We start from the raw sequence: 22,691 nt of genomic DNA, 5'->3' as shown, positions 1-22,691 counted from the left end.
CGTCCAGCTGGTCGTCGAATAAAGGTCTGTATAAAACTCTGTCCTGTCTCTGTGCCTCCTTGGAGTAATTGACTCGCTCCGGGGAGAACGTGCCCATTTGGCTAACACATGTTGCAATTTAAATATAAGGCTTCACTTTGACTTAAACAGGAGTTAGTCATATCCAGTGGGAGAGAACTGGGCCTCAGGACTTTACTAGGAAAGAAATTATGCTTATGCTGTTTCCTTAAATTATATAATCTAAAGTCAGGTCACATCTACACTTTTTGATTATTTTTATCATGAAATTCGAGATCATTTCTAGATCACAACTACTAATCTCAAAGGCCTTGTCTATACTAACCTTATTTCCAAAAAGCTCCATACATTTCCTAACACTAGTGGAGCTCTGCTAGGCATAGCAATGACAGGATTGCCAGCTAGGGTTGGCTCCAGGGTTTTCGCTGCCCCAAGCGGTGGGGGAAAAACCAACCAACCAAACGTTGATCGCGATCAGCGGCAGCTCCACCACGCCGCTTTCTTCTTCAGCGGCACTTCACTGGCAGGTCCTTCCCTCCGAGAGGGACTGAGGGACCCGCCTCTGAATTGCTGCCGAAGAGCCGGACGTGCCACCCTTTCCCCTTGGCCACCCCAAGCACCTGCTTGTTGCACTGGTGCCTCGTGCCAGCCCTGTTGCCAGCATAGACAAGACCTGACTGGCTGGTGGTGCATTAACCAAGTTCTGAGACCTGATTTGAGCAGGCTTAGATGACACCATAGATAAAATATCAGCAGCTTCCGCACTAGTGGAAATCTTTCAGAAAAAATAATTTAGTGTAGAAACAGGGAAAAGTTTCAAAGAACCGATTAACTTTGGAGAAGTATCCAGTAACCTCAATGTTTATGCACAGATACACTGGCAATGTAGAACAAATGGCCTTTCATGTAGCACCTTGGCATATCTGGTTCTGGATCAGTGGTTTTCAATATTTTTTCATTTGCGGACCCTTATAAAATTTTAAATGGAGGTGTGGACCCCTTTGTAAATCTTAGACATAGTCTGTGGACCCCACTGGGGTCCATGAACTACAGGTTGAAAACCACTGTTCTAGATGAAACCCAGGGGGAAAGAAACGTATCCAAATGTTTCAAAAGGTTCAGTTTGAGTTCTGTCTATAAATGCATGAAGGCTTTATGTCATATATGCTAGGACGTCAGATATTTTTTCCCATGCTGACTTCCTCATTCTTGTGTACAGCTGACATTTAGAAGGACAGTTATTAAGGCTGCTTGGTACTAAACTTGACCCAATGTTTTTCTTATATCTGTTTGCAAAGTCAGTGTAATTCTTCATATCTGAGATAGGCATCAAATGACAGTAACAAAATAATAATCATTGTAATCATTCACTTTGGTTTTTTTTCTTTCTTCATATAGAGCTGTGCCATAGAATGACCAGACAGCAAGTGTGAAAAATCAGGACAAGGTGAGGGGAGTAATAGGTGCCTATATAAGAAAAAGCCCCAAAAATCGGGACTGTCCCTATACAATCAGGACATCTGGTCACCCTACTGTGCCAGTGGCTCATAAGCAAATCCTATGATGAAAGAAATAAATTCAGGAATCAATACTGCAGATGGACTTTCCATTATATTTGCTAATTTGAAAATACAGTGAAACACAATTTCCAAGGATCATTTGTCAGTACAAGCAAGGAGCAGCAGTCACCTGCAGAATCCATTTGGGAATGTGAGAATAATTTAATGCAACTACAAGTTACATAACCAGTGTACTTTGTGCAAAACTAAACAGGAACTAAAATAACTCTAGAGTAATTTTAATTTTAAACAAATAAAGATATGGAAGCCAGATACTACTATCAGGAAGAACCTTCCATAATTCTGTCTTGAAAACATAAGCATTCAGTGCATTTCCCGTTGTTTAAGTTCTGGAAACTAATACATACCGTAGATGAGAGACAAAAAGTTCAGACACATTGATGGATGCACTCTGTTATACATAAAGTGTGTGTGTGAGAGAGAGAGAAAGAGAGAGAGGGATAGTATTTATAACTGTTTAACCAATAGCGCTATTATTAGGGCCCTACCAAATTCACGGTCCATTTTGGTCAATTTCACAGTCATAGGATTTTTAAAATAATAAATTTCATGGTTTCAGATATTTAAATCTGAAACTTCATGGTGTTGGAACCACAGGTCCTGACCGAAAAAGAGGTCATGGGGAAAATTTGCAAGGCTATCGTGGGAGAGGGCACGGTATTTTCCCCTTACTTCTGTGCTGCAGCAGGCGGCAGTGCTACCTTCAGCACTGGGGCAGCCGTAGAGCAGTGTCTGCTGCCCGGGCACCCAGCTATAAAGGCAGTGCCGCTGCCAGCGGCAGTGCTGAAGTGAGGGTAGCATGGTATGGTATTGTAAAAGCAGCAGAGAATCCTGTGGCACCTTATAGACTAACAGACGTTTTGGAGCATGAGCTTTCATGGGTGAATACGAAGTGGGTATTCACCCACGAAAGCTCATGCTCCAATACGTCTGTTAGTCTATAAGGTGCCACAGGATTCTCTGCTGCTTTTACAGATCCAGACTAACAAGGCTACCCCTCTGATACATGGTATGGTATTGCCACGCTTACATGTGCACTACTACTTATGGGTACACATAAGTGAGAATGGCAATACCATACCATGCCTCCCTCACTTCTGTGCTGCTGCTGATAGCAGTGCTACTTTCAGAGCAGGGCTCTCAGCCAGCAGCCAAATAGCTTTCTGCAGCTGGGGAAGGTTCCTGGAGATCAGGGCCGGCTCCAGGCACCAGCGCAGCAAGCTGATGCATGGGGCAGCCCTTGGAAGGGGGCAGCACGTCTGGGTCTTCAGATGCAATTTGAAGGTGGGTCCCTCAGTCCCTCTGGGAGAGAAGGACCAGCTTCCGAATTGCTGTTGAAGAATGAAGTGGCATGGTAGAGCAGCCACTGAAGTGCCGCCGATTGTGGCTTTTTTTTTTCCCCCTCTTCACCGCTTGAGGTGGCAAAAAAGCTGGAGCCAGCCCTGCTGGAGGTGGGTCTGAATCAGCCCCAGAAGTGGCCCCTGCAGAGGAAGAGGAAATCCCATCGCTTCCCAACCTGGTCGGGACTACCAGCTGGGACCCGGCATATTGTAGGAGCCCCCAGCCCTGCCTCTCCACTACACTAGCCAGATTTTATGAGACCTGGTTCTCCAAGGGAGATCAGATTTCATGGGTCCATGATGTGTTTTTCATGGCTGTGAATTTATTAGGCCCTAGCTATGATAGCATAATCTACTGTTTGAACTGTTTAAAAAAACAGTTATATTCTCACAGTACACCACCCTGTGGTATGCTAAGGTTATTTCTTGTTACCCATTTTTCTGTGACACTCCCCCTGCCCTCAGATTGAGCCTGATCTTCAAACCTTTAATCACGTGAGGAATCTCACATAAGCAGTGTTCATGAAGGCAACAGGACCACTCAATGAGCCAGGACAGTCCACTTGATTAAGATTTTGCAGGATCAGCTGATGAGTTCCTGTTGGCGTAGCTCCTCTTCTCAATCACTTGGTTGCTCAGGGCTCAATTCTGCACGTTGCTGAGCTCTCTGGCCTTGATACACGTACGTACACCCCAAACTTTAAGCATGTGAATAACCTCAATTCTGACATGCTTAAAATTAATGAGATGTTTACGAGCTAAGCCTCAGGGCCAGAGTGCTAAGCAGAACTGTGCAACTACGAACAGATTTCTGCAGGAGTGGGAGATGTGGGAGCTAGCACATGAAGCTGGCACTTTTTCTCTTCCCTGCCAGTCAGACCCTCAGGCTAGATCTGAACTGGATACCCTCCACTTACGGAATTAGTATGGATAGTCAGGGGCCAGCTTAGGTACTTCCAGGCTTGATCAGAAAAGCTCACCGTATGGCAGGGGTGGCCAATCTGAGCCAGAGAAGGAGACGGAATTTACCAATGAACATTGCCAAAGAGCCACAGTAATATGCCAGCAGCCCACCATCTGCTCCCCTAACCCACTCCCAGCGCCTCCCACCTACCAGCAGCCCTGCTGATCAGCATCTCTCACGCCCTCCCTGCACCTCCCAATCAGCTGTTTCGTGGTGTGCAGGAGGATCTGTGGGGGGGAGGAATGAAGGCATGGCAGGCTCTGGGGAGGGGGCGGGAAGGGGTGGAGTGGGGACAGGGCCTGTGGCAGAGCCAGGGGTTAAGCAGTGAGCACTGCTTGGCACATTGGAAAGCTGGCGCCTGTAGCTCCAGCCCCGGAGTTGGTGTCTATACAAGGAGCTGCGTATTAACTTCTGAAGAGCTGTATGTGGCTCTGGAGCCATAGGTTAGCCACCCCTGCCCTATGGTATGTCAAATTTTCCCCAATGGATGTGAAGGCAAAGAGCTACAAGTTTCAGTTAGAACTTCCCCAGTTACTGAGAGTTCAGCGGCAACTTACAAACAGTAAAACAGTTCCAACATCTTGTGTCCAAGGTTTAATATCAAACAGCAAACAAAGTAAAACCATTCTCTTCAAAGGGCTAGAAATCAATTGCAGGTTGAAGCTGTCCCTGGTGAAGATCATGCTCTGTGGAAAATATATATTGAATAATGAAGTGTTGCTGCCACCTACCGAACATACGTAGCACAGTTTTACTATTTGTACAGTGATTGGTAGTGAAACTAGTCACCTTACTAGATAATCTAAGATGTGTTAGCTATTTGCCAGCATTCACTGTCCATTTCATGCAAACAAATCTCAGCCACTGGATGTTTTGTAAACTGTTCACTCAGACTGAGAATTCTGTTATTCTTTGTGTGTGATTTGTCACCTATATTACATGGCATTGTTTCTGTTGCCTGAATAGATCACTGAAATATTTAAGCAAGAGTATTATGTATAACAATTGACAAATAGCAAATAATGTTCAATGAATGTTCTTTTTTTTTTTTTTGCACAAACACTCTTGCTTGCATATAAATATACCCATATCTAAATATAAATATGGGTATGTCAGCAAGGCTGGACATTCCCCAAATAATTATATAAGCAAAAGCCTGAGAATGTGGATGTTCATGAACAGTAAGTAGTAATGTATTTGAACATGGTACAAATGAATAACCATTCAAAATCTGAAAAAGTGGTATTGAACACTCTTAGCAGGATGTGACTACCTCCAGCCTTAAGATATATTTCTATATTGCAATTTACACCCGTATCTGAAGTGCAGCTAGAAAGCTTCTATTGCACAGTAATATCACAGAAAATATCTGAGTCTGCCTGACGCTTTGGTTTATTTCGTTGGTGTTTGGTTTTTGCTGACTTCAGAAAAGTGTAGGCTTGAATTAAAAAGTTAACTGTATTAGGGTATGATGTGGATAAAAGCAAAGGATCTTTTCCACAACAACAAGGTGGGACAGTTGTTAGAGAGAGAGAGAGAGACTTTCTCTCTCTCTGTCATAGGTTTCAGAGTGGTAGCCGTGCTAGTCTGTATCAGCAAAAACAACAAGGAGTCCTTGTGGCACCTTAGAGACTAACACATTTATTTGGGCATAAGCTTTTGTAGGCACAAAAGCTTAGGCCTAAATAAATGTGTTAGTCTCTAAGGTACCATAAGGACTCCTCATTCTTTTTTCTCTCTGTAATATGGCCAAGAAACTCAAATATGTTTGCCTGATTTCAGTGAAAACTCTGGATGCTCCAATCTTTTGAAAATAGGTCACTTGTTTATGTGACTAATTAGGGACTTGGAAACAATTTGGACTCCCATTTTTGAAAAATCTTTGTCATAAAATCACGTGATTTATAAACCTTAGCTGTGTTAAATCTCTCTTAAACCCAAACAGGAAGTTCCATCACCTCCACTGTCCCCACACAAACACATATACATCTTAAACTTCCCCATTGGGAAATGCCAGTACATTATTACTGTTATATTCAGCTTGTTACTGTTAATTAATAGTAGATCTGAAAGCTACTTCTGAAATAATGGAAAGTCCCACCTTATTTGGTTAATAACAAGCACCATCACTTGCAAATAACAAGCACCATCACTATGATTCTCTAAACATAGACTTTTCATCAGTGATGCTGCAAGCCTTAGTTCTAATCTTTCATGCTTCACATGCAAAAACATCAAAAGAGAAAAAAGAGAATAGCAGTTTCCAAAGCAACATCGCTCTGTCTCAAAACTGTATGTTTAGCAATACATGCAATTCAAATGGGGAAATTATTATTTACATAAGAGATGTTTTAATAAATACTATCATTAACTTTTTTCCTAAAAAAAAATAAATGTGTGCAGTAAAATATAATGTCCAAAGCTCAAGGGATTTGTACAAGAAAATGAAAAAGAATCAGAAAGTGTCTTATGTAGAAGCCTTGAAAGGAAGAAGATCAATTTATATTCTCTCTTACTTACTGAAACACATTCTGCATATTTTATTGTTTCTGTCATCTTGCTTGTTATAATCCATCCAATGAGTTCTCAAAGAACATTAAATCCTACAAATACATAAACTGTGAATGTTAAGGAAGATACAAAAAGGCAACAATTAATATCAAAAGCCAGATTTGAAGGCTCTTATTAAATAAAATAAGTATATTAGACAATGACTGTCTGCCACTGAGCAATGGGAGTTATGTAGGAGGAAATCTGAAAATCTTAAGTGTCATGAGAATTATATTTCTAAGCTTGTTGCAGCCAAGAACTAGAATAAAATATCAGAATCACTGTTGTGTTTTTTTTCAGAAGTACAGTTAAAATAGCTTTGCCTGTCTTCCTGTCTCCTCTGATCAGAGAATCCAAACAGTTTTTTGAAATCATTATGTGGCCATCATTGGTGTACCAATGTGTAGCATATTAAATATAATGCACAGGGAGAAATAAATCAAGCAAGAACAGACAAAGATGCTGATTTGCCATGATTGCTGTGCACCTCAAATCTATGCAAAGCCTTTTTTGCCCCTGTTCTTAATGTTTTAAGATTCAATGTTGTACAACAGAATCTGTGAAGGAAGAAGAATATGGGCTAGGGAAAATATTATGACCCACTGGGCAGAAATACAGATCATGCTGAATAAAATGAGTAGCTGTGGATAAAGCAAAGGATTCACCTTTTCACAGCCCTATTCTGCTCCTCAAGATACACATAAAACTCTCCCTGTGAAATCAATGGGAGTTATTTATATCCTGCAAGGGGCAAATCAGGCCCAGGATCTTGAAACACTAATAAAGAATCAGTGTAATTGCTCTTCTCTCTTGGTTCACAGATATGGTAACAAGTTCAAATTCGGTTTTTCTCATTGCCTCAGATTACCCAGGGTTCTATTAGGTTCTGTGAGGATCTTTTGTGATACAGAACAACACATGAAAATATCATTCAAACTGACAGGATGTTGGATGTGGTGTAACTTTTTGATAAAATGATGCAAATTTTAAAGAATTCCATATCAGTAAATGATAAAAGAAAAACCCATTAAAGTTCAGGATTCCCAGCTAATAATCTTTTAGGTATTGACAATTTTAGGTTGGGTCCCAATCCCGCAACAGGATCTGAACATACCCAAGGGTCCAGTCATGCGGATCCTGTTGTAGAACTGGGGTCTTACTATAGATTGTAGGTGCTTTGGCTCCACTTTACCTAGCTTGTGATGGCTTTTCCCTTTGGTTTTGTGTACTTACTATGAGGAAACAAGCTCCAATTATTATAGCCTTGATTTTCACGTCAAGATCTACAGGAACCTGGATCCCAAAGTTAGCAGCATTGGTAAAAACATTGTTTACGAACCCAGACCAATATTTGGAAATCTTGCCAATTGTTGACATTTCATGAAGAGTTTTTACCTACACAAGAGAAAAGAGGGATTAAAAATAGCCACACTAAGCCCCTCCAATCCCTCCCTCCAAACAATAATTTATTGAATTTGTTATAATCAGTGCTCTGTAACAGACAAGAAAGTATTACATTCTTAGTTGGCCAAATCTCAGTTGGTGTAAATCAGAATAGTTCATTGATTCCATTGGTGCTTTTCTAGTTTACACAAGCTGAGGATCTGGCCTAGAAGGTGAAATGAAATTCACTCCCATGTAGATAGCCAGAACCATTAATGTCCACGCTTACTAGAATTTATTATTATAATCAAAAGACAAAAATGTTTACTATTTTGAATAGTTTTACAACCTCTGCATTTTACTTTTCTGGGAAATTTTGGGAAGCCTCTTCTCCCCGTCCCAGGGGGAAGGGTTATTCAAAGCATGAGAATATGGGACACTCCATCCTATTATTTTTATTGTTACTCCACCTCTCCCATCTTCACCTTGACTTGCTTGTCTCATGCAGTTATGTCTCGTAAGCTCTTTAGGGAAGGAACTGTCATCTTCTGTGTTGGTACAGTGCCTCATACAAGGGGTCCTAGCCTTCGGAGGCCTCATGGTGCGATCACAATATAAAAAAACAGATGAAGAATAAAGCCACCTTTCCTTGACACTTCCTGCCTATGAAATTTCAAGTTGTCACAGAGAGAGGATCCATGTTCTATCTGAGGTGTTTTAAATGTAATTCCAGAAAAAAATCAGTTTCTGACATGTGAAAAGCAGGCTATGTGGCCATCCGCATCACCATGTATTACATTTGCCCCATTGTCTGAGATTATGATCTCAGAGGACAGAGAGAGGAGCTGGTCAACCATTCCCATCATCTCACCTCCCTCCATTTGTACACTGAATTGTGCAGTTTCTAATTGTGGAAACTGCACATGCACAGCATTTCACCCCAATGTTGCCCCTGCAGAATGGATACCCTTCTCTCCACCTAAGTGACCCTCCCAAAAGCTGTCCCAATGGCTATTCACAATCAGGCTGATTCTGTTCCCATTGGTAATCAGGGGCAAAATATCCATTAACTTCGATGGGACTGGTTCCATTGTTCCAGTGAATTGACAACTGGCACAGGCCCTCATGTGATTAAAGCTGGGGCCAAAGCAAAAGAGCACATCTGAACATTCACAAATGTTGGATGTGAATTCAAATTTTGTGGCTTAGGCTCATCTTTCATTTTGTTTGGAGGAAAACTACTTCCTCAGACTTTTCCCACGATCAGGAAATCAGAATCTCAGCATTTTTGTCAGTTTGGCGTTAAACAATAGCTTTGCAGGGCATGTGCTGAAATTCAGTTTATGGCAGGCATGCTGGACACACATCTGCAGCATCACACCACAACAAAGACCTGCAGCACTGACAACATCAGAAAAGCAGACAAAATTCAATTTGAAAATATATGTGCAATTGCACAAACAGAGCAGCTGCTGCCACAGCAGCAGATACAGTGGCAGCAATTAGACACCTTCCTTTCATACCCCTATCCTCAAGCAGGATGTCATAAAATCATTTAATCTGGCCTATCCTCTGTACACAAAGAGTCAGAGGACTCTTGCTTCACCCATGCTGCTGCTGAGAAGCATTGTGTCATCAGTGATGATGAAACAATGGAAAGAAAAGAGACAGCAGCAGCAACAATAGATTCCACAATAATAGCTTAGATGCATAAGACACTGATGCAGCTGCCTCTGACCAATGGAGTTACTTGCTCTGACATAGAATACTGAGACTGGAATACTGATGGATTCCCTTCTATCTCTTAGCTTCCCCTAGCCACTGACTTCGGATTACCACTAATCAGTACCCTCATGTTTGTCATCACTTATATGCTCCGGGGCATCATGCTTATCTTTATCCATGTGAAATGACACACCAGAAAGATACTCTTTTAGAGATTTGGGATCAGCAGCAACACTGGAGCTGGTTGGAAATCAGGGAAAAGAAATTGTGAAAATGTACACAATTCTCCCCTTTCACAAGGAAATTTCACGTTAACAAAAAAATTATTGACTAGCTGTAAATAGTAGTAGCATCATGTCTCAGGACCAATGCCCCCCTAACTTCTGGCTCAGAGAAATGTGTCCCTGATTGTTTGGCCATCACAGTTATTGGTAAGTTAAACCTACATTTGTGGGCAGAATCTCACTGAAGTCTTTTGGTGTGGCTGTTTAGGAGGTAGCCAGTGTAGAAGGTTGCTATGATCCCTTAATCTTGCTAAAACAGAGAGAAAGTGAGAAATCCAAAGCACTTGTGATTGTCATCGCAAATTTTGTGCATGTTTTGCTCTCCCAAACCCCTCAAATCTACTGCTTCTAAGACTTCACTGTCCTTCTGTAGAAGCAGCAGTTAAGTGGCTGTTCAATGGCAATACTACTCTTAGAATAGGTATAAGGGTATTGAAGTCAGTGGAAAGCATCCCACTGAATTTAGTGGACTTTGGATCACAACTTCACTGAAGGAAACTGAGATGTGATCCTGGCTCTATTGAAATAGATGGCAACGCTCTCATTGATTTCATGGGGTCCAGGATTTCACCCAGGAGAATGTTTTTTCCTGCATCCATTGTCACTCAAATCCAGGAAATGCATGTGGTAGACTCAACTTCCAGCCTAAGGTCTGAGGTTAGAAATATGAACTTTGATTTGTCACTCCATGTACTGTTGACATCTGGTTCCTACGTTACAGTAGTTTTTTTTTTTTTTAAGTTTAAAACCTTCATTGAATGTGTCAGTCAAAATATTATATTACTTTTAAACAATGGGCATTCTCTAGTGTCTGAAACATACCTCAAAGTCTACATCTCCAAAACAGCTGCATGTTGCATAGGGGCCAATTTTTTTCAATACGTCTTCTTTGCTCTCATTCAGTATAGTGAATTTAGGCAGCAGAGGGTCCCAGTTCTGGACAACGTAGCCGACTATTGTACCAGGAGGGGACTGAACTTCTAACTATTAGACAAAAGTGGCATACAATAATGTGTAAATTTACAAGATTAATTGCCCTATTTTTAAATGCAAAATTTTAAACCATAAACATGGTATGAAAAGACTTCATAGGATAGTTTTAAATACATTGAACAATATTAACTTAATAACTGCTGCTAAAGAATAAAGTTTTGTATAACATGAAAAACCATATGTATACTGAAGCTAATGTATTTACAGTAATTAGTTAATATACCCAGGTCTGTTTATATAGAGATGTTGATACTTCTGTACATCGATCTGCATCTCTAGTGTAAATCATAATGCACCACTGAGAAAGTACATGGGCGAGTATATAAAGCATAAAATGATTAAATCAACATGCTGGACTAGAATTTTCACCTTTCATAGCCAACGCATTTCAGAGTCAGATGCTTTATAGTAATTAGTGGTGCAATACAGAAAGAAAGGATCTGTGCTCTTATTCAAAGGGAACACGCTCTTAACACAAAATTGTGGATCCTGTGAAACTGTATAGGAGTGGTATTAAGACTTTCTGTGGCAGAGTCCAGGGCGCTGCAATCTAAGTCAGACTGACGCACATTAATTAAGGACCTATCTTTCCATGTACTTTACTGTCACACTATGTAATTTGCACTGTAAAGTTACTGTTAGTCTGTGACAAGTAAAATTATATTTATTGTGCTAATTGTTGCTATAAGATTGTGTTAAAAATGCACAAAAGCAAGTTATTCAAACTATACACATACACACCCATACGCACATATCTCAGAGGGTTTATCAGGACTAATATGGATATTTTTGTTCTAAACATAGCAAATAGCAAGCAAACCGCCACCAAAAAGGGGTGAAATCTTGACCCCATTTGAAGTTAGGTATTGCCCCTGATTTCACCCATGTTTAATTTCTCATAAATATCAAAATGAGTGTTATGTAATCTGTAAGCAACGACAGTACTTTTACTAGTCAGCTTGAAATTATGGTACAATGTCTTGCATGAAACTGAAGAGTGGAAACTGAAACATACTACAAAAACACATACACTTCAAGCAAAGCATGGCTCATGTGCACCAGTCATTGTATAAATTATTCCCCCAATCCTGCACTGAGGACTGACCTCTACTTGGGCTTCATTGTAGCATTGGGGCTTATCTGAGCAGTGTTGAGTGCATGTTCTCTAATCATTTGTGGGTCTGGACTTGCAGAGTCTAATCAGATCACTCAAACCCTCTTGTTAACATGGCAAAAACCCTATGGAACTTGCCATGCAGCTAGTTTGCATCATACCCGTAATCTGAATGAAGGCCAAAGTCAGACCTTCCTTGCCTGCCATAGGCTACCTATAATTATTGGTCTCATTTATCATTAAGGAAGCATGTTCCTTGCCAGTTACTTGTTTTGACAATTATTATTTTTATGGATTTTTTTTTTTAAAAAGAGGAACTCTGGTCTAGCAGCCAGAGCCCAGGCTTTTGGTCTCTATGTCTCACCAGATGAAGATGGACAAAACACGTAGTCCTTTCTGTCCATTTTACCCATCTGGAAAGTGGGTATACTGCTAAACTGAGGGCGGCCTCATGAGGCTTAATGAAAGTTAGTAAATAATTTGAGATACATAAATGAAAGGTGACTTGTTATTATTCACTGACCTCTTGCATGTAGCAAGGGAACCAGCAGCTGTTACATCTCAAGGGTCTATTCACTGTGATCACCTCTCGACCAGTGTTATCAGTAATTCTTATCGTGAAAGATCGTAAAGATGAACAGAAGTTACGATCAAAGCAACCATTTTCTTCCATTGCAAAGTAAACTCTTTGTCCCAAATGGTTTTTTATCTCATATTTGCTGCAGGTCTCCGTACCAAGTATGACTAATAAAGCAAAACAGTTAGCAAGTTATTTAGTATAATACATTAGAATTAAAGGTGGCCCAAAAACACCTTATCCAAGTTCACAGTCCAACCTCTGTCTCTAATGTATATTATTAGGTCTTTGGAACAGGGACCATTTCAAAATTCCTTTAAAGTAATGAAACTATGCAATTATGCAGCATTAATCAGACATTGGATTGAATCTGAACACCATGAAATCTGGAAAAATTCAGATCTGTATTTTAAACCAAATTAGAGAGTGCTCAGATCAGACTTTGGTTTGACTCACTATAGAATTATGAAGTTCAGATCTGGGTCCAGACTTGATATCCAGAGTTCTGGTTTGGACTCATCACTAACTTAAATAGGTGAAAAGTAATTACATGATCCCGTTCAGTTTTGCTCAGTGGCAAAACTCCTATTCATGTCATTGAGGCAGGATCAGGCCCTATGCCAATCTGCAGTGAAAAAAATATCAAGAAACGTGACATTTCATTTGCAGCAGTTAATGTTTCTAGAGTGCTTTGCAATATGAAATCACTATATACATGCAAAGTATCATGCATTATTGTATCACTTACAGATATCTTCTGTTTCTTTAACTCTTTCTTTAACTCATCTGATTAGAGAGCATTACATTATTTGGTAGCATGTGAATAATTGCTAAAGAGAACAACATCTTCCCAATCCCAGAAACACTTATAAACATAAGTAGCTTTAGGCATGTGAGCAATCCCACTGAACTCGTTGATGAAGAAACTTTTATGGCTGGATTAGAGATTCATTATTGACTTTTTCCTCTCCTTTTATTGTCGTAGAACAATCATAAACAAAATGAACTTTCAGCATTAAACCTATCAGTGCATGGAGGACCTGATACCCATTAAGGTCAATGGGCGTGTTTTCACTCACTTCAATGGGAATAGGTCAGGGCATAATTTATGTTACATTTACAAAGGTATCTACATGCTGGCATTGTAAAGATTAAACTCATAGACATGGTACCTTCAAGAAGCTCCACCTGCTGGTGAATGATTATCTGGTCCAGCTGTTAAAAAAATGAAAATAAATGAAAGTACATGGTGGCACTCTTATAATTTTAAAGAGATTTGGAGTTGCCACAGTAATCACTCTCATATACCTGTCAAGGATATCATATGTTCCAGCAGACCTACATTTCTTTGCTCCCAGGCCAGCAGGGGCTGAGTACATTGGGGAGCATCCTGTGTCACTGTAGTCATCTTTTTGTTAATTTAGAGGAGTCTCAACCTGCTGAAGAGGGAGCTGGTTCTACTCCATGCCAGTTGGAGGAATATGATATAAGCTGTGATCGTTATGTATTGTATGCATCCATTTGAAAGCAGTGACCCAAATGAGTTCCACTGGGGTCATGATGAGGCCAGCTGTAATTGAGGGAAATGTACAAAGGATGCAGAACCTGATTCTCTCTCCCACTTTCTCTCCTTTGTGCTATTCTGATTATGCAAAAGTGTCTGGCCCTTTTTCCCCCGTTGAAGATTCACCTGATATGAGTGAGTCACCAGAAGGCACAGACAAGGACTTGTTGGGGACAGGGAAGAGGCATGGCCAGTGCACACTGTGCTTGAAGTTATGCTGTAAAAAACCTGGAGATTCAGAAATGGTGGACATCACATGGCATTCTAGGATGCCAAAATGAGCCAAAAAAAAAAAAAAGACTTCTCTATAAAGCCAACTTGTTGACCAAGGAGAAATGATCATATGATTGACAGATTATAAACCCAGTGATAAACAGTGAATATTTGCCATGTATTTCTGAATCTCCTCCCCAGAGCTGCTGTAATGGTTTATTATTGTCTCTCAGGTATTCTTTCTGTTTTAAGAAGGGGGTGCTAATGCTATAAAACTGACTGGCTATCACTTCAATGTCATTTTGACTGTAGGTCACCATACTAACAATTTAGCCTTTGGTCATTTCTTTCCCTAAAATATCTGATGGCCATCAAACATTGGGTACAAGATTTTCTCATTACTCATGGCTGAAGAAAGAAAATATGAGATGACCATATGGGATCATCGTGCCACAGCCCCCCAATATATATCACTTCTATATTTGGCAAACCTTGTGTAATACATATTCAGAACAAGTTGCAGTCATTTAGTTCGAGTCACTCTTGCAGCTCATCCAGTTTGCAAACAGAAGCTAGTGAGATAGCCTCCATAGCCTGACACTTATCTCTGAAGTACACATGAAAATAAGTGATTTCTGAATAAGGCCTTTCAACTTACAAAGATTTTCTTAAGCACTTATGCTACTTGCAACTTAAACTTCAGTAAGCATAATAAGAACCTCTTGCATCTGAAGGGACTTTAGTATAGAGCTTTAGTATAGGTTGCCAAACATCTTGAACATTGCAGAAATGTCCCAATGTGTGAATATTGGTTTTGTACTCCAATTTGATCTTTCACAAGACAAAACGTATTGAGTGATGTAAAGCTGGTAAAGCCTAGAGCTATTTTAACTGTATAAATTAATTTATTATCAAATAAAAATATGTCTAAGTTTGGAGAGTGCAGTAAGGATAGCAACATGTCATGCTTTTTTGTTTTATTGGATTCTGTAAGAATTCTCACATTGCATCTCAAAGTATTTTACACCCTAAGATTTATAAGGGTCTATGCAACTCACTTGACCTTAGTCTTTTTAGCAGGTTAATTATCTTTTTTATTGTTGTTGTTGTTAAAGGAGGCAGTTTTGGCTGTATAACCTAAACATATCTCTGCTATAAAGGTAATGGCCCAACTTTTGAAGGTATAAATGTTTGCAAGACACACTCTTTTCCTACACTTTCTTCTCTTTTGGGTACTGTCCTGTATATCTCCATAGGCTGTGAGCTCCTGGGGCAGCACAGCTGCAGAGTCCGGCCTGACCCGGTGCTCTGTGCTGTGTGGTGGCCCAGCTCCAGCTGGGTGGCGCAGCTGTAGCACCGCCAGCCACCAGTGCTCCAGGCAGCATGGTAAGGGGGCAGGGAGCAGGGGGGGTTGGATAGAGGGCAGGGGAGTTTGGGCTTGTGGTCAGGGGGCAGGGATGTGGATGGTGGTCAGGGGGGGAACAGGGAGTTGAATGGGGGCAGGGGTCCCGGGGGACAGTCAGAAAGGGGGAGGTGGATGGGGGGCAAGGGGCAGTCAGGAGACAGGAAGAAGGGGTGGTTGGATGGGGCAGGGGTCCCGGGCCACGACCCCCTCCCTTAACTGGCTCTCCATACAATTTACAAAACCCAATGCGGCTCTCAGGTCAAAAAGTTGCCTGCCCCTGCTCTAAAGTAAAGAACAGATTCTGAATGGGGTGAAAAAAATTGCTATTCCCTTTAGGTGCCCGATTTCATTAGCAATCTAATACTGACTGTTTTCAATAACAAATAGATACTACACAGTAATTTAGGCTGCAAATGTAAAATACATTATTTTTCCTAATGCGGATAGAAATAGTCTCATGTATTTATTTCAATTAAAGCCTTTATGGATTGAAACATTCCTTAGCCCTGTTAGAATGTTGGAAGCCAAACTCAACATCAGTCTAGTGCATGAGACTCAGAGCTGCACATTCTAAATGATCAGACTAGTTTTACTGTCAGAACAGGGCCTGGTTCTTTCGTTCTCTCACATGCTACTGAGTGGAAATAACTGTGGAGTAAAGTACTACACAGTTTGAATAATGGTGGCAAAAGCAGGCCTTAAGTGAAGTGCAAACAGGACTCAAACAGCATATGTGGCAAGGTGATCAGACTTTAAAATGCTTTCATTCCAAATAGTCTCAAGTGTTTCTGGGAACACAGCTGAGAATGTTTTTGTCAAATAGACTCTTTCGTTTGAAATGGCCTCTTGGCTATGACATTTAAAAGATAAAAGATAAAAAACAATTCGCAATCATTGAAGCCTATTATGCCAATTATTTTACAAACCACATTTTGCTAGAGGCAAGGATGGCTTTGGACACAGTCTGTATAGGTAGCTATCTAAGATGCCACGATACAGGGATACTTATGGCTCTGGGAGAAGTACAACTATGGGCAGAAATCATCTGGCTAAAAGACCTTCGTGCTCCTCAAAATGTGGGCTTCATTTTAGAGCCTTGTTTTTCTCTCTATGAAGTCAATGGGAATTTTGGTAATGATTTCCGTGGGAGTAGGACCGTGCTCTTAATGAGCTGGATGGAGACTGGGGAAAAGAAAAGAAAGGTAAGGCATGACAAGGGGAGAGGAAAGAGACCCACTTTATTGAGTCATTGAGGAATGAAAGTGAAGGCAGAAGTAACCATCCTGCCCTTCCTGCAAGTCTAAATTAATTTCAAAGTTTTGTTTCGTTTCAACACAAACATAAGCTATTGAGGAAACAAAATGTTATTAAAGTTGAGAGACAACAGGACCTGGCTCAGGTATTCCAGACCAGGAGGCAAGATGTGAGGAGGTTGTACATGTTTCCAGGCTTCTGTAGGTTCAATAGGTTTACTTTGGCTAGGAAGGTCTGGAGAACCCGGGAGATAATCCTGAAATATTTTGTTTATTTGTCCTTGAGGATCTGCAAGAAGGAAAAAAAAGACTTAATTAAGATTTAGATTATACAATTAGGATATGATATTGTTTCCTAGCTAACTTAACTGTTTACTTTTGTATCATTTTTATGTAGCTGTATCTATCAATGAGTGGCAGAATTTTGCAGGAATGGGATTTTTATCAACTTTGTGGTAGAATGTGGACGCTGACACACAGAGACACAAAGAGAGCAAGACCATGTACATGTACCTTATATTATGCTGGGAGCGGAGTGATACCTCACTGGTGGGGCAATAGCTGCCCCTCATTCTGGGTAAATATAACACACACACAAGACTGATCAGAAACCTGAGCTATGTGGGCAGAAGAGTTTCACCAAGGGCCGAATGCAAAGAAAGGGGGATAGCTATTGTTTGAGAGAGCTGTGTGACACAGAGAGATGGAGCAGAAACACCATAGCCAAAGGAGGCAGCATCAGAGACAGTCTGAGAAGTGCTTGTCATGTGACCGTGTGAGAAAGATATGAGAGAGCACTTCTGGGTAGAGTGCTGGTTGGAAAGGGGCTTGGAACTCTGAGCAGAGAAACTGTCTCCTGATCTTTGATTCCTGTGTGCAGGGAATCTGGACTTCATAGTCATTTTTTCTGTAAACAAACAGGATTGCATCAAAGAAATACCTGACTATCATTAATTTCTCCTCCTAATGGAAACAACCCCACAAGACTGCTTGGGTCAAATGGGGTAACAGTTTATATACTGAGAGTGCCTGTGCAGTACCCTCTTCAATGTTTATGGTTTTATTAGTGCATGATAGTTTCTCCCAGATTAAGCCTCTCTAGAAAGTAAATGACTTGTCTGGGATCTGAGGTTCCCAAAGCTGGCTCTTTTAAAAGCATATCAATGGCTGCATTCTTGTTACAATGGTTGGGCCTGATTCTTCACACTGACAAAATGGTTTTAACCAATGTAATTCCATTGATTTAAATGGTCTTACACCAGGGTGAAATTAGAGTAATAGAAGATGAGGCTTTATCAGTCTGTATACTTAGGGATTGATCCTGAAAACACACACTATTACTATATACTGTTAGTCACACCTTCTTGTCAACTGTTTGAAATGGGCCATCCTGATTATCACTAAAGCAGGTATCTCCTGCTGGTAATAGCCCACTTTAATCAATTAGTCTCATTAGAGTTGATATGGCAACACTCATTTTTTGATGTTCTCTGTGTGTGTATATGTATATATCTATCTATCTTCCTACTGTATTTTCCACTGCATGCATCTGATGAAGTGGGCTTTAGCTCATGTAGACAGGCCGACTACCCCTGCAGCACCTCCTGCTGGTAGTCCTCAGGAATTAGCTCAATTTCCAGCCTGGAGCGCCCTCTGCAGGTCAGTGATCCGACTGTCCTCTGGCCCCAAGTCCCTCCCTGGACCCCGGTGCCCTTTTACATGGGGTTCTGCCCCTTGGTAGTAACCCCTCAGTCTCTCGTGCCTGGGGAACCCTTACCCACTATCCTCACCTTGCCTCAGTATATGGCTACTGCCAGTCATTGTCTAGCCCCACACCCTGGGGCAGACTGCAGTATCTGGCAACGTTGGGTTTGGACTTGCTACCTTGGCCTACCCCTGGGCTGCCTTCTGCAACCCCCAGTACCTGCTAGCCCAATTCTAGGCCGCAGCTTGGGGCTTTCCAGGCTGGGGTCCTCTGCCTTTCCCCAGCCCTGCTTCACTCAGGTACCTTGTGTCTAACTCCCTGCAGCCAGGCCCTTCTCACTCTACAGCTAGAGAGAGACTAACTGGCTTCTGGCTTCCCTGGCCTTCTTATAAGGCCCTGTTGCTCAGTTTGGGGCATGTCCCCAGCTGCAGCCACTTCCCCCAATCAGCCCAGCCTAAAGGCTGCTTTCTTCAGCCACAGCCCCTTCCCAGGCTGTTTTTAACCCCTTCAGGGCAGGAGCAGGGGACCACCCTGCTACACCCACGAAAGCTTATGCTCAAATAAATTTGTTAGTCTCTAAGGTGCCACAAGTACTCCTCGTTCTTTTTATTAGACACACAGTGTTTGTTACCTTGGGTAGTCCTATTTAAGGTCATGAGATTACTTATACTTGCAAATGGCTGTATGATTGGGCCCTATCTTACATCACCAAATGCCACCAAAGTCAATATGTGTGCATGCATATAACAGAAAGAAAAATCTATCTTATGAGCCCAATTCGGATCTCACACTGGTTTTACCACTGATTTCAGTGAACTAAATTAGTTATACTGGTATAAATGAAAGCAATGCTAGGCCCATTGTGTTTAAATAACACAGCATTTTATTAAACTGAGCCTCCACACTTAGATACTGTGAGTGTCCCCAAACAAATCATTTCTATCAAGTGTGCTACAATACTTAGGCAGAATGGGGTTTTAGAGAAGGAACTGTGGCTTTAAAGTTTTCCTTTGCTGTTATGGGTTTAAATGAAATCCTTTAGCATTATTTGAACATAGTGTAGCTGATTCATCGTTTAATCATATTTTGATCTTAATTTATCTTTGCAGCTACTGCTTTCTTTCAAAGTCTGAGACCACAGTACAAAGAAGGAAGCCCTTTGAATTTCTATCTGGCTTTTAAAAATGTAGAATTGGGTTATGAATATTTTATAGGTGCTTCTGCATCATTTCACCCCACAGGGTACTGTTGTTGCTCTAACTCTTGTTACATGAAATGCCATGAAGTCTTATTGGCCAAGTGCTAGTGTCATTCTTGAATAGTAATAAGAAATAAAATGACAAACTGCAGTTTTGTCCATCACATTTAAGTTATCAAAAAATCAAACAGCATATACATTAAATATTGATGGAAATCTAAAATACTTTGAAGCTTTGTCTATTTTTGTGCTTATTTTGTGAAGGTATTTTTTGTATTTCACTTATGGTAAGTGAACATTTAAGATAAACAAACAGATTGGACAGTATAATCATAATTTGTAGAATTACTGGCCACTGTCTAGAAGTGTATTATCAAGTTTCTTTACTGTGGAAACTCTAGGCTAGAAGACTACATTATTCAGCTGTTTCTGCTAACTACTGTACATTAAAAATATACATTACAAATTCCCCATTATAACTTCAATAGAAATATGCAAGTCTTCACACTCCAAAAGAAGAATATTTCAAAGCATGCAGCAATAATGCTATAAAAACTACTTGGTACCCAAGAACATCCTTAGTGTTAAGTAGCATTGCATTTACAAAGTTCTAGCAAAAAGATAGCCAAAAACTGACAATCCTATATAGCAAATTGTTGGAACTCTGCTAGACCCCCAAATTCTGCTCCCACTGCACCTGTACAACTCCATGGGTATCTTCAGTGGAGTTGTATTGACATAAAGGAGATCTGAATCTTGGCTCTTTCTGTTCAGTAATATCATTTGATAGCATGTGCAAGTGAACTTAGAAGGGTTTTATGATTGACTGACTGCAATTTTCACTTGCAGTTCTGAGGAGTCAACTGGCTCCAGCTACAGACAATACATGTCAAGAATGAACCCAAATATAGCTAATCTGACTAAATGCAATTAATCTTCAAAGATTTCCTTTGTTATTTGGTAGCAGGATTGTGACACATCTTGAAAACGAGCATCATCTGCTGACACACTATTTTCAAAGTAAACTATGGAAGAAGTGTGTGCAAAATATGTTAACCTTGGATCAGTGCATACCCTTTCCACATATTCAATGCCAGCTATACAATCACTGGTACACATAGAAATATGAACAAACACCTCACAGGTTACATGCAAATGCTACTTTTTATTTCATATATTTTATTCAATTAACATTTTATTATCAATTTTACTCTCCTTAGGAGCATCACATATTCTGAAAAACAAAAAGGGTGAAACAACCATGCTTTTGATGATGTGGCTTTAGTCTGAACCCCTCTCATTTAATAAAATTGCTGGAAATTTAAAAGGCTGTAGTTTTCTGTAAACATGATATAAAAATACAGGCTATATATGCACTTACCTTGAGAGGCCATGAAGCTGCCCGAGTCACTTCTTCAAAGGAAGCCAGGTTAAAAGAAAAGGCTTTTCTTGTTGCAGCAAGGCGGGTGGGGGAGAAGAAGCACAGCATGCACAAAACTTCAGAGGGTCTATCTACTTCATGTCAGCTTACAAAAGAACTGGAAGGAAATGTATCACCTTTCTTATGTTCCAGGACTATGCATTTTATGTGGATGGACAACAGGGGGAGATGGTACTAGCAAACAAGAAAAATATTACTCATTTTAAAGTCATTTTGAATCAATGACAACAAGAAAGGGGCATCACCAGTACAAAGAAGTAAACTTTAAGTGCCCGCTGGTTAATTTAAACACATGGATAAGACCTAAGATTCTCCCTTACACTGTACTGTGTCTGTTTAGGTATTTGTATTCTAAGACTAGACAAATTCTGTCTTCGTAATTCTGTCTTTATGTTTCCATTTTCCCAGGACATCTACTAAGGACAAAAGAGCTGGTGGTTTCCTCACAATGAAAGTTTCTACATTTCAGAGAAGGAAGACCTACATAAGATTTTATTTATTTTTCTTGTAGCATCAACTTCCTCTAACCAAGGAGACTGGCTTTTCTACCAAATGAGATCCAGAACAGGATACCACCTGCTCTCCGTGCATGGATCTAGGATCTGTGGTACACAGTGCATTGTTCAAACTACATTTATGCAGTTAAAAAAATGGAAAATTTTGCTCCAGATGAAGCCTACTTTAAGTCCATATGTCATGCTAGTAATTACCTGCATTGCACTGACAGAAAAGGGAGAGAGGGAGACACAGTAACCTTGACTTGCCAGCTCATATTTCTACCTCAAGTGACCAAGTCACCATGGAGATCATACCCATGTGATCTGTAGGCAGACATGATTCATGACTGCTGAAATGGTGGAGACTATAAATAGTGTCAGAAGACAAAGTATTTGGGGCCAAATTCTGCTCTCATATACACTCATTCAAATCCAGCTGATTTGAGAGGGTTTGCTCAGGGGTAAATAAGCAGAATTTGGTCCACTGTTTACAATTCAGGCAAGTTTCTGAGAAGCCTCTTTTAAAAAATTAATAAGCTCAAGCTGATTTTTACTGACAGGAGTTCTAATCAGAGTACTACACACAAAGACTCCAATCCTCCACTGTAATGTCTTGGAGCGTACTCACCCAGTGGGGGAATCTCAGATAGCACAGAGTTATTGTAGGAGCTCCTATGACTCCCCCTCCACCCTCCTGCCAACTATGGTGGGAAGTAGGGGAGAAGAGGGTGTGGCTAGGCATCCCTGCACCCCAGAAATTCTGGGTTGCCGATACTGACAAGGCTATATAAATTCTGCCTTGAAAATGGCTCAAAGCCTTGCCCACCCAGAATCAGGGATTGGGAGGAGACAAACATTGCTTAAGGCCACATTGTGACTTCCCTCCC

The 22,691-nt window shown here is 40.7% G+C and overlaps 1 protein-coding gene across 4 annotated transcripts in view; it reads right to left on the bottom strand.

Moving 5' to 3' along the window:
- LOC116827241 (phospholipid scramblase family member 5) overlaps positions 1 to 21,402 on the bottom strand; it is a 22,687-nt gene extending 1,285 nt beyond the window's left edge. Inside the window, exons 1-8 of one of the 4 annotated variants that reach the window (XM_032784605.1) lie at positions 21,248 to 21,402; positions 17,101 to 17,252; positions 13,701 to 13,743; positions 12,475 to 12,695; positions 10,667 to 10,828; positions 7,686 to 7,847; positions 6,423 to 6,505; positions 4,483 to 4,588 (exon numbers count right to left, since the gene is read on the bottom strand). In XM_032784605.1, coding sequence (XP_032640496.1) covers positions 6,467 to 6,505; positions 7,686 to 7,847; positions 10,667 to 10,828; positions 12,475 to 12,695; positions 13,701 to 13,743; positions 17,101 to 17,252; positions 21,248 to 21,260 — 792 coding nt within the window. In that variant the 5' untranslated portion in view covers positions 21,261 to 21,402 and the 3' untranslated portion in view covers positions 4,483 to 4,588; positions 6,423 to 6,466. Of the gene's footprint in view, positions 1 to 4,482; positions 4,589 to 6,422; positions 6,506 to 7,581; positions 7,848 to 10,666; positions 10,829 to 12,474; positions 12,696 to 13,700; positions 13,744 to 17,100; positions 17,253 to 21,247 lie in introns of those variants that run through there. The other 3 variants (XM_075068968.1, XM_032784607.1, XM_032784604.1) reach the window with 3 other exon arrangements.
- Positions 21,403 to 22,691: the final 1,289 nt, after the last annotated feature.

The sequence above is a fragment of the Chelonoidis abingdonii genome, chromosome 8 (assembly GCF_003597395.2).
Source record: "Chelonoidis abingdonii isolate Lonesome George chromosome 8, CheloAbing_2.0, whole genome shotgun sequence".
NCBI classification, from domain to species: Eukaryota; Metazoa; Chordata; order Testudines; family Testudinidae; genus Chelonoidis; species Chelonoidis abingdonii.
The sequence above is the reverse complement of the archived record's forward strand: the minus strand, read 5'-3'. Positions and strand labels throughout refer to the sequence as shown.